This window comes from Rhea americana, unplaced genomic scaffold, assembly GCF_003343005.1.
Source record: "Rhea americana isolate MKP2758 unplaced genomic scaffold, rheAme1 scaffold_11, whole genome shotgun sequence".
Lineage (NCBI taxonomy): Eukaryota > Metazoa > Chordata > Aves > Rheiformes > Rheidae > Rhea > Rhea americana.
Genome location: NW_028185150.1, coordinates 3,118,886 through 3,133,090, shown reverse-complemented (window position 1 = coordinate 3,133,090; position 14,205 = coordinate 3,118,886). Strand labels below are relative to the sequence as shown.

Genomic DNA, 14,205 nt, shown 5'->3' with positions numbered 1-14,205 from the left:
TGTTACAGTGGTGCAAAATCTAAGTATAGGTATGTCTTATTTTGCAATTATTCTACATAAAATTCTCCCATCATTTCCCTTACAAGCAACATATTTGGATCCCATGATACTAATGTGAAGGCAGGTATGCAAGTAAGTGAGCTAGGTACATGTGATCTGTAATGCTGAAATTACAGATTTTAATTACAGCATTATCTTCCCACTCAGGTGAGGCAATTGCACATTCTTCATTTTACTTGTTAGAAGCACTGTCTTCTTTTTAAGCTGAAGATCTGGAAAGCCCACAAATTAAACAAGAAAAGCTGAAGTTAAAGCAGAAAAGTTTTATTGATGTTATTTATTTAAGCCAAGTTATGGGCTAAAATCATGCAAGCTAAATTCAATAATGAAATTTATTTCTAGCTCTGTTTTTGTTAGTATGTMTCTATTTTGTTAATATGTCTATCTAGCTCTATTTTTGTTAATAATCTTTGTAGCATCAGAAAAGATTTCTGATTTTCCTTTACATTCCTTTTCTAACCTTCAGCATTTATTTGGATTTTTCTAAAAGACTTCTTTCCACCCTAAAACTGTACATTACTTGGAGATTCATAAAGGTCTTTGAGTGTAGAGTTTCGGGACATTGAAATTAGCCTTAAAAAARGGTCTCGGAGGCTAACAGTGCTGAATACTGCCAAGAAGTAGAAAGACATAGTTCTGTGCTGTTTATGCCATGTGTGTTTATGTTTGGGATGTTTCTCATGTCGTGTTTCTAAGGAGGCGGACGGGCTGGTAAACAGTTACTCAGATAGCACAGCAGCCAAATTTTTTTTACTTTTTTTTTTTTTTTTTGTTTTCACTTTTTCATGTAAGACAGTGGTGGAAGAAGAAAATAACTGAATAATCCTTTGTTCTTTCCTGTGATAACCTAGTTAAAAGTATCTAATACCATTGCCATCATGCAAAGAATACCTGGAGTATATTTTGCCAGGTTAAACGTTCTTTCTTTAAAAACACTTTTTATGAAAACTTACAGTAGCATGTGGTGATGCTATTAGTAGAAGAATGGGACCGAATTTGCATTATATGGGCAAACAGAGCTCTCCTGGCTTCACATACAGTACATTGCATTCTGTAAATTATTTCATCAGTGTAGCAATTCTCAGCCCAACCATTGCTAAAGTGCTTTTAATGTGCAATCTGTGCTGTATTGCTAAAGTACCAATGGGATACACAATCAATTTAGCAAATAAGAGATGGAGCAGGGGAGGCCATGACTTTTAATATTTGTTTAAAAAAATTCACATGGAGAACTTACTTATTTACTGTTGAATCCAAGTAATCTTTTACACTGGTCAAAAGACAAAGTTCGGATCCACTTGTAACAGAAAGTTTGTCTTGGAGACCCCTACTATTAAAACTATATGTATTATTACTTTTCAAATGCAGATAGGAGGGTGGGGAAATAAGATGATTGTTGAAAAATATGTGAAGACTCTTTATAAGTCTTCAGCACCAGTCAATAAAAAAGGGTTTAAAGACGATTAATTTGACAGATCTGTAGAAGGTTTGTCCTCTAACGTAAACCGTAATAACTGCATAAGAGTTCTCAGGGGCGATTCATATTTCTATTGGCGTATAGGCTTGCCTTGTGCCCTAAAGGTGACACCTCTTCTAACTGGATCTAAATGTTAGTGGTTTGAATGGTGCAGCTGAAATTGGAGCTGTTGACCTTTCACCAAATGCCATGGTTCAGCATCTGAGCAGAACAGTAGGTAATATTGCAGCTGAAGATGGACATGGAAACAACTGAAATTTTTCCATCTCACTTTAATAGACATAGCTGGCTTTGGAAATTGAACTACAGAACCAGCTGATTGAAGGATTTTCCCTGCAGGTGATTTCACGAGGATTACTTTCCATGATATACGCATGACAGATAAAAAAACCTACTCCTAATGTGAGCATGCTAAGTATAAAATGTCAATTTACGGACAAAAATAAAAACACCAAAAACTGAATTACTGAACTGTAAACTAGCAAACACAGGCAGCATTGCCTTCCTTTCTACAACCTTTATCTGCTGCCAGTGTGTTGTCTTAAAAATAGACGTATGCGGCCCAAGGATTCCCAAGGTGGCTGAGGGCAGAATACAGCCAAGGAAATACTTTCAGTATATGAAGTGTCTGCTGTGGATACCTTCTGTTTGCTGTTGGGTTGTGTCAACAGCTTAGTGAGGTAATGTATTCAAAATTGAAATATGACAGTCACAGAAAAGCTGGGAGGACCTCTGGCTATGCTCTACTTTATGTAATAAATAAAAAAAAATGTGTCCAACTAAGGCTCTGCAGACAGATTGAATTAAATACTTAAAATCTAATAAGTTACACATGGCTAAACGAACTTKCAGCCACGTACTTTGCTCTTGGAGTAGCATCCAGGACCTCGGAGAGATTTAGAGATCTTCTTAGCAAGAAATCWGCTATAGCTGCATTAGTGGGCTTGGACCTTTCTAAAGTATTGTTGGACATGTGCTAGAGTGAGCAAACAGGGAAATGCCTGTGATCTTTTCGGGATGTCTTTCAGCGTGTGAGGAAGGTAACTGCTTACTGCTTTGTTTATTGTCAAGAACTGAGAGGGACTTGCTCTTTCTTTCAAAATCACAATGAAAAGACAAAGCAGATGTGAAGATTACATTCTTTCCTTTATGAAAGTTGGGGGCTTRGCTGTGTCCAGAGGTCGGGCGCTCACCGGGACAGAGAAAGCAGCTCTGGTCCTAACATAAATGAGAGCCGGTGAAGAAGAGCCCAGGCCACGGGAGTCYCCACAGCAGCGGATCCGTCTGCTGCGCACACACACCCTGAGGTCTCTCCCACGAAACGGCACAGCTCTGACAGGACGGGGTCAGCAAACACGCTCCTTTCACATTGGCCCTCAGCCTGGCATAAGGGCACCCTCCTGGGAGAGGTGGGTGTGAATCTTCTCATGGAAGGGAATTAAGACAGAAATCAGAAAGTATACAGTATGGCAGCTATCACTGCACTTTGTGGGATGCCTGATTTTGCAGATGTGTATTGGTAAAGTATGTAGGCCAGGGACTGTGTTTTCCAAACTACAATTCAGCCTACAGAGGAGCTAGATATTGTACTGAGCCTGATGAGAGCTTGCATGGTCTTAAAAGCTAGAGCACAGGTAGAGCTGAGTGGAGATTTTCAGGACTGTCCAAATGGATCAGATCCCTGAGAGTCTTATCTTCATTAATAGGGTCTCATTGGAAATAGCCTTCTCAGCAAGAAGTATGCCCTCTAGCCCTTCTCAAAAACTCCTCCTCCCCATCACTTTGGAGAACACACCTATATACATCCATTTAGGTTTGCCCACATCCTGAAAAACACCAAAATTTAGCTTATTTCAGAATACGGGAGTTCAGGATTTTTTGAGCGCAAGCCCTCACAGAGCATACCTTCAGGCCACTGCCTCTAGGTCCCTCCCATCCACACCCTCATTTCTTGTTTTCTGTGAATAACCATGCTCAGACATGCTATCTGCACTAAAATTCACAGAGAAGTAAATCCCCAGATAGGCAAGTTTATGGTTTGTCGTACCTGAAATCACCAACACACAAACTGTAGGCTGCATCAGTTGGGTAAATGATCAGCTGAATTCTACTAAACAGCAAAATCTGCATGTCCCTTTGTTCAAGTTTGGCAAAGGTAAGGGTAGTGAGAAATGTTGCCAGATTTGAACTGATGCAAAAAAAGCCTGTAAACTATAGCCATAAACTGCACCCAGATAGCTGGATTGTCTGTGTAGCTCTCAGGCACTAATGTCATGTTCCCAGCAGTGTGCTCAGAATCAGCATATTAAATGTCAGCATGCTCTGTGGGAATCTTCACCACTTCTTTCTGCTTGTGTAGCACAATCTCTCCTTTCTGTGGTAATCCACACTCTCAAGATAACACAAAGCACATCTGGTGAGGATGGCCTTGGTAACAAAACAGAAACTCATCTCTTTCATCAGGCAAGCAAACTAATTTCTGGTAAAGAAGGGCTTATCATAGCAGAGTGTCTACATGTTCTTCCTATCCAATTCAAAATTTCACAAATGTTAATTCTTAGTAAGAATAGGCCCAGACTGAAAGGCAGTTAGTAACTTCTACAGTCCAGAAACAATGTGTGAATCCACATTAGCACTCACATCTTTTACAGAAGAATGAGAGATTGGTCTAGAAGAGGTCATTGAGTGTAAAAGGCTACTGAATCTTCCCACCAAAATTTTTTAGGAGAGATGGAATCAGGTATTTTGGTGATAGTCTGTAGCTCATTAGGGAAAACTGAGTCTGCAGCTAGTCCCTAACTACAACACACTATTTTCCTGTAGCACAGTGGTTTTTGTGTACAAATAATAAAGAAGAAAGCAAACATATTTTCCCCTTTTTTCACTTTTAATGCCTCCTTTAATGTAATCTTTTAGTGCCTCTCATTGCACAATGAAATTACACAAGATTTCCCTTTAAAAAAATGTTATGAAAATATGGCTCACTTGGTCTCCAGCTATAGAGGTCTGACAGTTCACTTTTCCAGTACTGCACAGTGTATTCTTTGGTTCAGCTGTAAGGCATTTCTTCCTATCTGTACGGTCCCCATAGCTTTACTTAGCTGAATGCTTTTTGACAATCTCAAGGTACTCCTTCACATCATCAGGAGATCCCAAGACAACAGGTACTCTTTGGTGGATATCCTCAGGCACAATATCCAGTACTGCTTGATGCCCTGTTGTTGCTATTCCCCCAGCCTTCTCAATAACAAAAGCCATAGGATTGCATTCATAGAGCAGTCTCAGCTAAAAGACAAAAATCAAAGTGGCAGTGGTCAGTTTAAATACTTCACATTTAATGTAAACTTCTGATTTAAGAATGAAATTGCATAGATTTTTCTTTTAAAAAAGAAAGTGAATGCTGGAGTTGCCCAATTTGAGTACTTTCTTCATAGTTCATGTTTGCATTGTGCTCTTCTTCGGAGGACAAAGCTTGTATGTAAGAAAGACACTTAAAAAGCAGCAGACCATACAGGCCTGTTTGGAAGGAAAGAAAAACCATGGCCCTGAGTGTGCCATTCCTTTTCTCTAATGAATAACTGCATCTTATCTACAACCTGAAGCAATAATTTATGGAAAATTGCAAAACAGATGAAAGGTCTTTGCTGAATAAACAGTCCCCTTGTCAGCCTACACGGCTGTGATTTTCTCTATGTGACCACAGTCCTGCAGAGGTAGCCAGGCATAGTTCCACCAGATGTGGTAATGTTACCAAGTAGAAGATGCAGATGTGTTTCTATTTGGCAGAGCTTTTTAAATCGAGACCTCTATCTCTAGGATTCTGCTATACTGACTTACAGTAGGAATCTCAGCCTAATCCTGGTTGTTTACAATGCTTTGCAATGTGTCTTATGGTTGGGGAYAGTACAGTTTGGGCTGGGATGGTACGGAGAAGTCTGTGCAAACAACACATCCCTTCCAGTGTTCCTGCTCATGTTTTGTAACCTGAAAACGTTTGGGGATAAAGAGAARGCTGCCAGCTGAAACATTTTAGCAGAAGCAGTAGAACAGTCACCTGACAACAGGCTGTTGTCATCTGTGGCAGTGTGCATGAGTAGCCAGCCCTGAGCACTGGAGACACAAGCCACCAAGGAGTAAAAATATGCTCTGGAATCAACGTTATATAAAATACTGCAATGCTATAGTGAAATATTTATATAACATAACATATTCTATAATCAGGCTCATTCAAATTTACCTTTCCTTTAGGACTTTTGGCATTAGCRGGGTACAGAAAGATTCCTCCATACACCAGTGTGCGATGCACATCAGCCACCATCGATCCTACATACCTCCCACCATATGGCGAACTGCCATCCTAGAAAAAATATTTAAATAAATGCAATCTTTGAGTAAGCCAAGTTATGATTTCCCCCTTCCCCCCTTCTCATAGTGGTCTCTTAGAGGTCTTAGCGGTTCTCAATTCCACTACATTGCAATTCATTCATAATACTCAAAATACTATGAGAAAGTTTTGGTTTCCCCTTAATTTTCTAAATCAAAAATCCAAAAAAGGATTGACAGAGGATTACAGGATATATTAATGCCAGAGCCAACAACAGTAAATGTTTCACAGCTTCTAGTCAACCCTTATAAGCCCAGGAAAATACTGCATTCTTAGTTCCAAAAAGATCAAGTTCTAGGAACAAATGTTGTAGTTTTTCCCACTGTAACAGAAAAAAAAAAAAAAAAAAAAAAGGGGAGAGAAATCAAAAGGAGCAATCTTTCCTGGTTCTTCTACTCATTTTTGTCACCTTCTATAACTCTTGGGGTGAGAAAAAGTTTAGAGTTTATTACTGTAATGAATTCCTCATTATATTCCAAATAGTAGTATATTTTAATATGTTTTAATAGTTTTATATAATATAGTGGAATATTTCAAATATATTTTAATGTCCAAATAAAAAACACATTAAGCATGGCAAGATGCTTTCCTTCAGACTGCTGCAATGAAAATAAATATGAGTCTGTCTTCAAAGTAAGACCAGAAGTCAAGACCGGACATCAACAGCAAACAATAATATATGCTTATACTTCATCATCCACGTAATACATTCAGTAATGACAGAAGTAAGATAGAACAGATATGATTTTATGGGCACCTCTCCAAGCTTCAGGCCTCCTACTACCAGGAAAAAATACATGACTGTGAAACAGACCTTGAAATTACATGCGCTTTTCAAGTGAGAGGCCCCTCAGCATCCACCCTGTGTTATCACTGACGATCCGATCTATTGCCACCCACGCACAGCTCTCCATCTGGGGATGGACTCTGGCTGCAGTGAGGAAGTAGTGATCTATCATCTCACATGTAGATGCAATTTCTTCACCATCAGACCAAAGTTCTCCTATCAGCTTGACCGCACAAACTGCCTTGTTTGGCTTCCAGCCCCCTTATTCATGCTCAGCCAGGAAGGAAGAAGAAAAAAAAAAAAGGGAGGTGTAGTGCGATAATACTGAGGATGATGAAATATCTGGTCACACCAACTGCTATTCTAACTAGCAGCACAATCTTCTGAATCCCCTTTTCTGTCTTAAACTTAATGTCTGAAATTATAGTCCTATGTACAGATACATTGTAAATAGATAAGAAAAAGGAAAACAAGCTCTGCAACAGTACCTCCTACATGAGACAGTGATTGACGGTAAAGTTGGAAGTTATGAGTGTTACCTGTCATCAGAAAGTTTCTCTGAAATAGGATCTTTTACCTCAGGGAATTTCTTCTTTTTGAGGTAGTCTGTGACTGCAGGATCAAAGTATTTAGCATAGCCCTCATTGAGACTGTAGATACTTCCCTTCTTCTTGATTTTTACATCTCTATCGACCAAAATGAATTCTCCAATTGCCTAGTAAGAAAGCAAATCAGTCTGTTAATTTTAATTGTGCATTTATTTACAAGACAARGGGAAAACAATCCAAAGTACAATTTAGTAGAAATTTACAACAGTTGACACTTTCTTAAAATAAATACAACCTTGAGTAAGGCACCTATGAAAAAATGGATATTTTCAGTCTAGATGAGAAGTGATGAACACATAGAGTGAATCTTGGGGTCATGGAACTTTCTTCATACTACTGTTCCCATTTTCATATAATTATTCTATGCCAAAAAATGCAGTTGACTGAATTTATTTAGCTCTCTATTCTTTTTCTAGACTAATACTAAAAGTTCAGCTCTGAGTAGTTCAAGAATTAAGACTGTCGGCTGAAGCATCAGCTTGAACATTTCCAAATAACTGTAGATATTAAAAAATTCTAAGCTAAGTTCCTCTTAGCTTAGTCTAACTGTAAGTCAGAAACATGCAGTCAAGAGGACTATTCCCTGTATCCAAGGGCTGGGCTATTCAGTACTCATTGAAGTAAATTTCCAGTTAGTGTTAAAACAAACAAACATGCACATACACTGAAATCCATGTTCTGAATATAGATAAAATGCATGTAGTTACTTAAGCTATTACTTAAAAGGGAACACCAAGTTCTATTTCCAGCTACATGATCATGACAAGTTCAAAAAACTCAATGCAGGCAGGTGGCAGACCCTGATTAACTGACTACATTAAAGCGCATCMCTAAAGCAAATCACTTTGTATTATGGTAAATACGCCTTTTATTTTAAAACTGCTACGGACAAGGCAATCTAGAATGCCAAACACATTCACATGCTTTACTTACTCTTTTACACATCATGATGAGATCTGAAGACATAAAAGATGGTTAAATATTTCTGTTCCTCTAGTTTACTTCAGTATTAAGGTCCTAGCATTAAGGAAATGAGACAGACAAGTCTGAAGGAGCATTCTACATTGCACAAAACAGCTTATTTTTAAATATCACATTATTTGACACAGTGTATTTTGCAGTGCTTCACTGACTTGGCTGTCTTCACTTTGTTGAGTCACATCTAACACTCACTTTAGCACTCAGGAAGAACGCAAAAACTTCTTGATGCTACTCCTGATAAGCATTAAACATATTTAATTTCTCCACAATAGCCTTCATTTGAAAATTGCTCATTTAGTTTACTCTTTTGGGACAAATTGTTCTCATAGACAGTGTCTTGATAGCTTCCCATCTCCACTCCCATGAAAAAGATACTCTTACCGGATCAAGCATAAAGCAGTTGACACCTCCAGCAGAAGTAGCCAGTACTAGCATCGTGGCACTCCCGTAGAGAGCATAACCAGCTGCTACAAGATTACGCCCAGGTTGTAAAGCATCTTTCCCAGAAGGTTCATCAGGGGACACCTGCAATGGAACGGATCATAGTCAATTTTACTTCTTTTTTACAGTTAGTATGCAACTGGACTCTCTTTGAGGTAGGGATGGTCTTCTACTCCACATCCATGCAACAGCTAGCACAAACACTTCCATGCTCCACAATCAGATTCCTACAGAATGTGCTAATACAAATTATATGGAGGAGACAAATACATTGATCCGGAACTGTTCTTATATAAACCTAGTTGGAATGCAGGAAGCAGGAAAGGAATCAGGAGATAATGCAGAGCTGTGTACCTCCTTGTAGGTGATGATGAACACAAAGCAAAACACTGAGACAGTCAGTGAAATACGACTCATGAAGTTTACAGCTGATGAAAAGTACTTAGACTTTATTTTCTTTTGCTTCATGTAAAAATAAAGTCACTTTGAGGTGTGTCACAACATAGAAAAGATGATTAAAATGGACAGTTAGGTGTGCACTTTCCCCCTATCTTTTAACATGTAAATCCTGTATTTCACGCTCCTTCAGACAAGCTTTCTGCCCTTTAGAGTGAATTAGATACTTAAATGCACATACCATGTTTCAGCTCTGGTCTGTATTTGAAGCCTATCCTCAGGCTGAAAACACTATTAATACAGATGAACCAAATAAGGAAGAAAAAAAGACAGAAAACACATTCCTCAAGTAAATCACAATCATTTGGTATTTTGTCTCAACAGTTATTAAAGGAATCTAAGACCTGTTTTGTTTGTAAGGGGAAATTCCTTTAGCTGGATAATTAATATCAGCTAGGTTTGCACACAGACATTTGTTTCTCACCTTTTAAGAGTAATGTTTATTCCTCACAAACATTTTATACAAGTATCTGTGTAACAGGAGATCAAATTTGAAGTCGATCATGAAAGGTTCTTTCAGAAATAAGTCTATTTGGATTTTATTCAATTTTCATAAGCAATTATATTTCATCAAGACCTGCATAAGTATGAAAAATTATATTTTTTTCCTATCCTACATGGAAGTGTTTTACCTTTCTGTAGATGCCAAAGATGGTCCCAATGGAAACAAGACAGTCAATGTTAGATGAGCCATCTAGAGGGTCTATGCAGACTACATATTTACCCTGGAAAATACAAAATAATATAAACTAAGAGACTGTTATAGATTGTGAGGAAACTGAACTCTTATGTTTGAAACTATTTTGGTCAACCGTCTGAGTTTCAGTCACAGAAGAAGCTGGGAAATCTTTAGCTAAAGTTATAGATGATGACATAGGAAAGCTGAAGTTTTGCAATATCATTTTACAAAAAGAATCTTTAATGATTAGTTTACCTTTAAATATTTAATTAATGTTGAGCCATTTTGACAGATATTCTACAACATGTACTATTTGAGCTATGTTTCTCATCCCTAATAAAACTGCCTTTTGAATTATAAGGAAAAATAAAAAGATAAATTAAGAAGATCAGTCTTTTTTGTTTAGATCTAAAATTAAATATATTACAAAGTAGCTTTAACACCTGACATTAACACACTGTACATTTCACTTTACTGCACATTCCACTCTAAAACCTTAATGAAACCTTGTGTTCAGAAATGAACAGGCGTTCAGAGATTATCTCTGCAATTTTGTGGTCTTACAATAATATTTTATTAGCTTATGTTTACATGTTTGTTTTCAAAATGAATAGCTGCTGCCTATTCATATTAAGGATTCCTACTGATACAGGAAATTGCCAATGCAGGGAAAATGGCTGAACTAACCATACCTTTCAGATAATCTGTTCTTCCCTGTCACTACAGACAAATTGTTATTTTATCCACAATCATTTTGACAATTATCTATAACAACAGCATTTGTTTGCTTTTCATTTGATTTTATCCTATACACCAGAAAATTATTCAAGCCCAGTAACACTTTATACTGCTATTATATAGCTAAGTGTTCTCATAAAAACACCATATTAGCTCACAATTAATATTAAGAAAAAGAACAAAACACTAAGCCTCAATGATCTCTCAGGCTCTAAAATCATCTTTGTTCAGATCTAAAACAATCAAGAATTCAGTATCTGATACACAGAGAAAACACTATTTGATCTCCTGACAAAGCTACTAAAAACTTCACAGAAGAGCTTAAGTGACTTGGAGCACAGTTCCAGAGATCAGGAGGAATAGGCATGAAATAAGTTTCCCCAACAACAAAATGAAGGAGAGTGGAGAGAAAAAAAAAGGTGGAGACGAATTCTGGAGAAGATTTTTTCTTTTTTAAGTCAGTAAAACAATCTGGGGAGCAGAAGTAGTAGAAAGGACAACTGCTGAGAGAAAATAATAAAATACTTGTTTTTCCAGTACTCAGAAAAATACAGATTCTCTCTGAATTCTTTAGCTCAGTTTTCATTTCTTACATTTGAAGACATAAATCTGTAAAGGCTGATTTGAAATCAGGTCCTGAGAGGTTTTTAAAGCTACTAACCCTTTTTTCAGCTTCTACTATAATAGCATCTTTGTTTTCTTCTGACACGATAACACATGTGCTGAAGGATGACTTGAGCATATTAATCACCAAGTCATTGGAGAGGATATCCAGCTTCTTTACTTGGTCTCCTGTCACATTGGTAGAACCAGCAATTCCATAGCTAAAGCAAGGGAAAGAGAGAGCATTTTGTAAAAACAGAGTGCTATGCCCCACAGAGTTCCCCACTTCTGGCAAGCATATGCTTGTAAAACATCTCATAAAACAACTCATTTGGATTATATCTCAGTTCTTTAACAGATGGGTTTTTGCTGAGACCTGCTAGCACCAGCTGTCATAGCAAGACGGGAATACACTGAACACAAGGAACGCAAAAAAAGGAATTACATTTAAATAGTCCCTAAGCTGCAGACAAACACACGCAGAGCAGGCTACAAAGACTGAATTATAATCATGCTATTAAATTAGCTGTTAACTATAAGACACAAATATTGTCTGTACAATCTAGGCTGTCATATCATAACTGCTTTAAAAGTTAAAATCTCACTGGAAAGTTTACCCTTGAGAATGATTCTGATTACCTTAGTTATACTACAACTTCTCTATGCAATTTGCTCTTGGTTAGCAATACCCTGCRCAAATATCTATACAAGCACTTTGTTCAGAGGTTAAATCAACATTTTTGTGCTGTCATATTTTTAGTTTTGGTTTTAAGTTGTAACTGTTTCTTTCGGAATAACACCGAGAAATACAAACACGAAACAAAAATGAAATTAGCTATCTGATTTCCTGCTTGCTAGTCAGAATCAAGCATTCAGCACGAGGAAGCAGCAGGAGAGCTTGTGATAGGCAACTTTGAAAACATACATAACAAAGATAAAGTAAGTTTGGGTTATGGATTATGTCATAAAATAGAAAAGTCATACTTAGCTCTACACAGACACACAGATGGCTCTTCTATAGTTAAGTTTATCTGCAATACATTGGTTAACTGAAAACTGAGTTTTTTTGTTTTGTTTTTGTTATTTGTAATACAGCTGACCATGCTGCTTTAGGAATGTCCTGCATTTGTTGAATTTAATGCCTGAGATAATATGAGAAATGAAATGCGTGAGAAATGAAAGACCCCACAAAATTATCTCCCTGTCTCTGCTCTGGTGGCTTGAACATTCTTCTGCAATGTTTTAGAAAACATTGTATTTTAAATGCTACACTTTGGAGTCGGGGCACGAGTGCTCATCCTAATAGCAAAACCCCCACATGGCTAGATCTGGTGCCCACCTGTGGGGAGCTTTGGGGGTGGCTGGCACCTTGCACAGTGCCTTGCACATCACAAGGGGTGATGGTGGTGGCAGTGGTCCAGCTCCTTGGTGCCTTCATGGCTGGGCTGCAGGGCAACCCCCAAAAGGGGCCCAGCAATCACTGCTGGTCCACACTCTCTGACGGCCGGGGGTGCGTTACTCAGCAGTGCCCGTGGCACCAAAATGCCACCATTAGTCAGAAAGCACAGTCCTGCTGCCGGAGCTGTGCTTGCCCTGCCCGAGGAGGCTCACAAGTCCAAACCTGGCTGTCTCAGCACTAGGGGAGAGAAAAATCCACCTTCGAGGGTAGTGAGACCAGGAGGGCAACCCAGGTGTCTGACCTGTGGGCACCTCAGTGAAGCCACAGAAGCACAGGTAGGAGGCATGAGAAATGGATTCAAGGAAGGCTACAAATTGGTGGCAGGAGACCCTACTCTTTGGTCTTGGGACTGTAGTATAAAAGGCACAACTTTACAGTCACTATGTGCTAGTTCCCTCTTGTGCCAAGCATATCAGATGAAATATGAAGTCAAGACAGTGAAAGATATCTTAAATACAGATAYAGTGGGACATTTTCTTTTGCTTCTGCAATTGCTTTTGTTTTGCACACTTCAAATCTTTCCGCTCTCTCATTCTAAGGATACATTTTATAATAAGTGTTACTCTATATTTCTAGAGACATTTTTGGTTAATATATTTTCTACTACATGATCTGCAGAGGCAAATTCATTTTCTTTCTACCACATTTTTCATAAAGTAACGAAGTGACTCATGTCTAAAGCCCTGATCAGCATATTATGTGGCTTATCAACAGAATGCAAAATACCAGGGGAATCAGCCGCCCTAGACTGGTTTCAAGTATTTAACATTTCAAGAGCTCTCACTTCCTTCTTAAATCTTCTGAAACACTTTCCTCCCATTTTCCTTCCCCCAGAGCAATCCTCCTCGGCATCAGCTCTGCCTGGCTGACTACAGACACTGCTGCTCCTTGCAGAGACTGTTTCTAAAAGCCTGAGACTTCCAGGCTGTCACAGAAAAACCCGAGTTGCTCGGACAGCATGTGACAGAAGAGAACGATTGAACTCCTCGCAGCCTGGAAACGCTGCTTTGATATTAAGCTACTGCCTGCGAAGTTCAGCCCCGTTTTTTCAGGCTTTAGCCTTCGGTCTGMCTGGCGCTCCGGCCCGCGGCATCGRGCCCGCCGGAGGCTCGCACTGAGGTCCGCCAGCCGCAGGCACCCGCGGAGGACGGCGCGGCCCTGCGCGCCGCGGGAAGAAGCGGCGCAGCCCGCTTCTGCGGGGGGAAAGCCCCAGTGTGGGGGGCCAGAGGAGCCCGCCGCGGCGGCGGGCGAGGAGGGAAGGGAGAGGTCTGSGGCCGGCGCTGGCGGCGCGGGTGCCACTCACAGGTTGGCGATGCCAGCCTTGCGCACGGCGGTGGAGATGGCCTTGACGGCGGTGCACAGCGAGTTGAGGAGCTGCGTGAACTCGCCGGTGCCCCGGGCGCGCCGCCCTTCCTCCATCACGAAGCGGGTCATGGTGATCACGTCGGTGTCGAAGGCGGAGCGGTCCGTCATGGTGCCGGTGCTGCCGCCGCTGCCGCTGCCGCTGCCGCCGCTGCTGCTGCCGCCTCCGC

The 14,205-nt window shown here is 39.6% G+C and overlaps 1 protein-coding gene across 1 annotated transcript; it reads right to left on the bottom strand.

Moving 5' to 3' along the window:
• Positions 1 to 4,413: 4,413 nt before the first annotated feature.
• FBP1 (fructose-bisphosphatase 1) lies at positions 4,414 to 14,199 on the bottom strand. The gene is made up of 7 exons (XM_085313039.1): positions 13,977 to 14,199; positions 11,273 to 11,435; positions 9,827 to 9,919; positions 8,679 to 8,822; positions 7,286 to 7,423; positions 5,775 to 5,894; positions 4,414 to 4,822 (listed from the first exon to the last, which is right to left on the bottom strand). Exons 1-7 carry the CDS (start codon positions 14,144 to 14,146, stop codon positions 4,631 to 4,633), a joined length of 1,020 nt encoding a protein of 339 aa, XP_085169165.1. The 5' UTR covers positions 14,147 to 14,199; the 3' UTR covers positions 4,414 to 4,630.
• Positions 14,200 to 14,205: the final 6 nt, after the last annotated feature.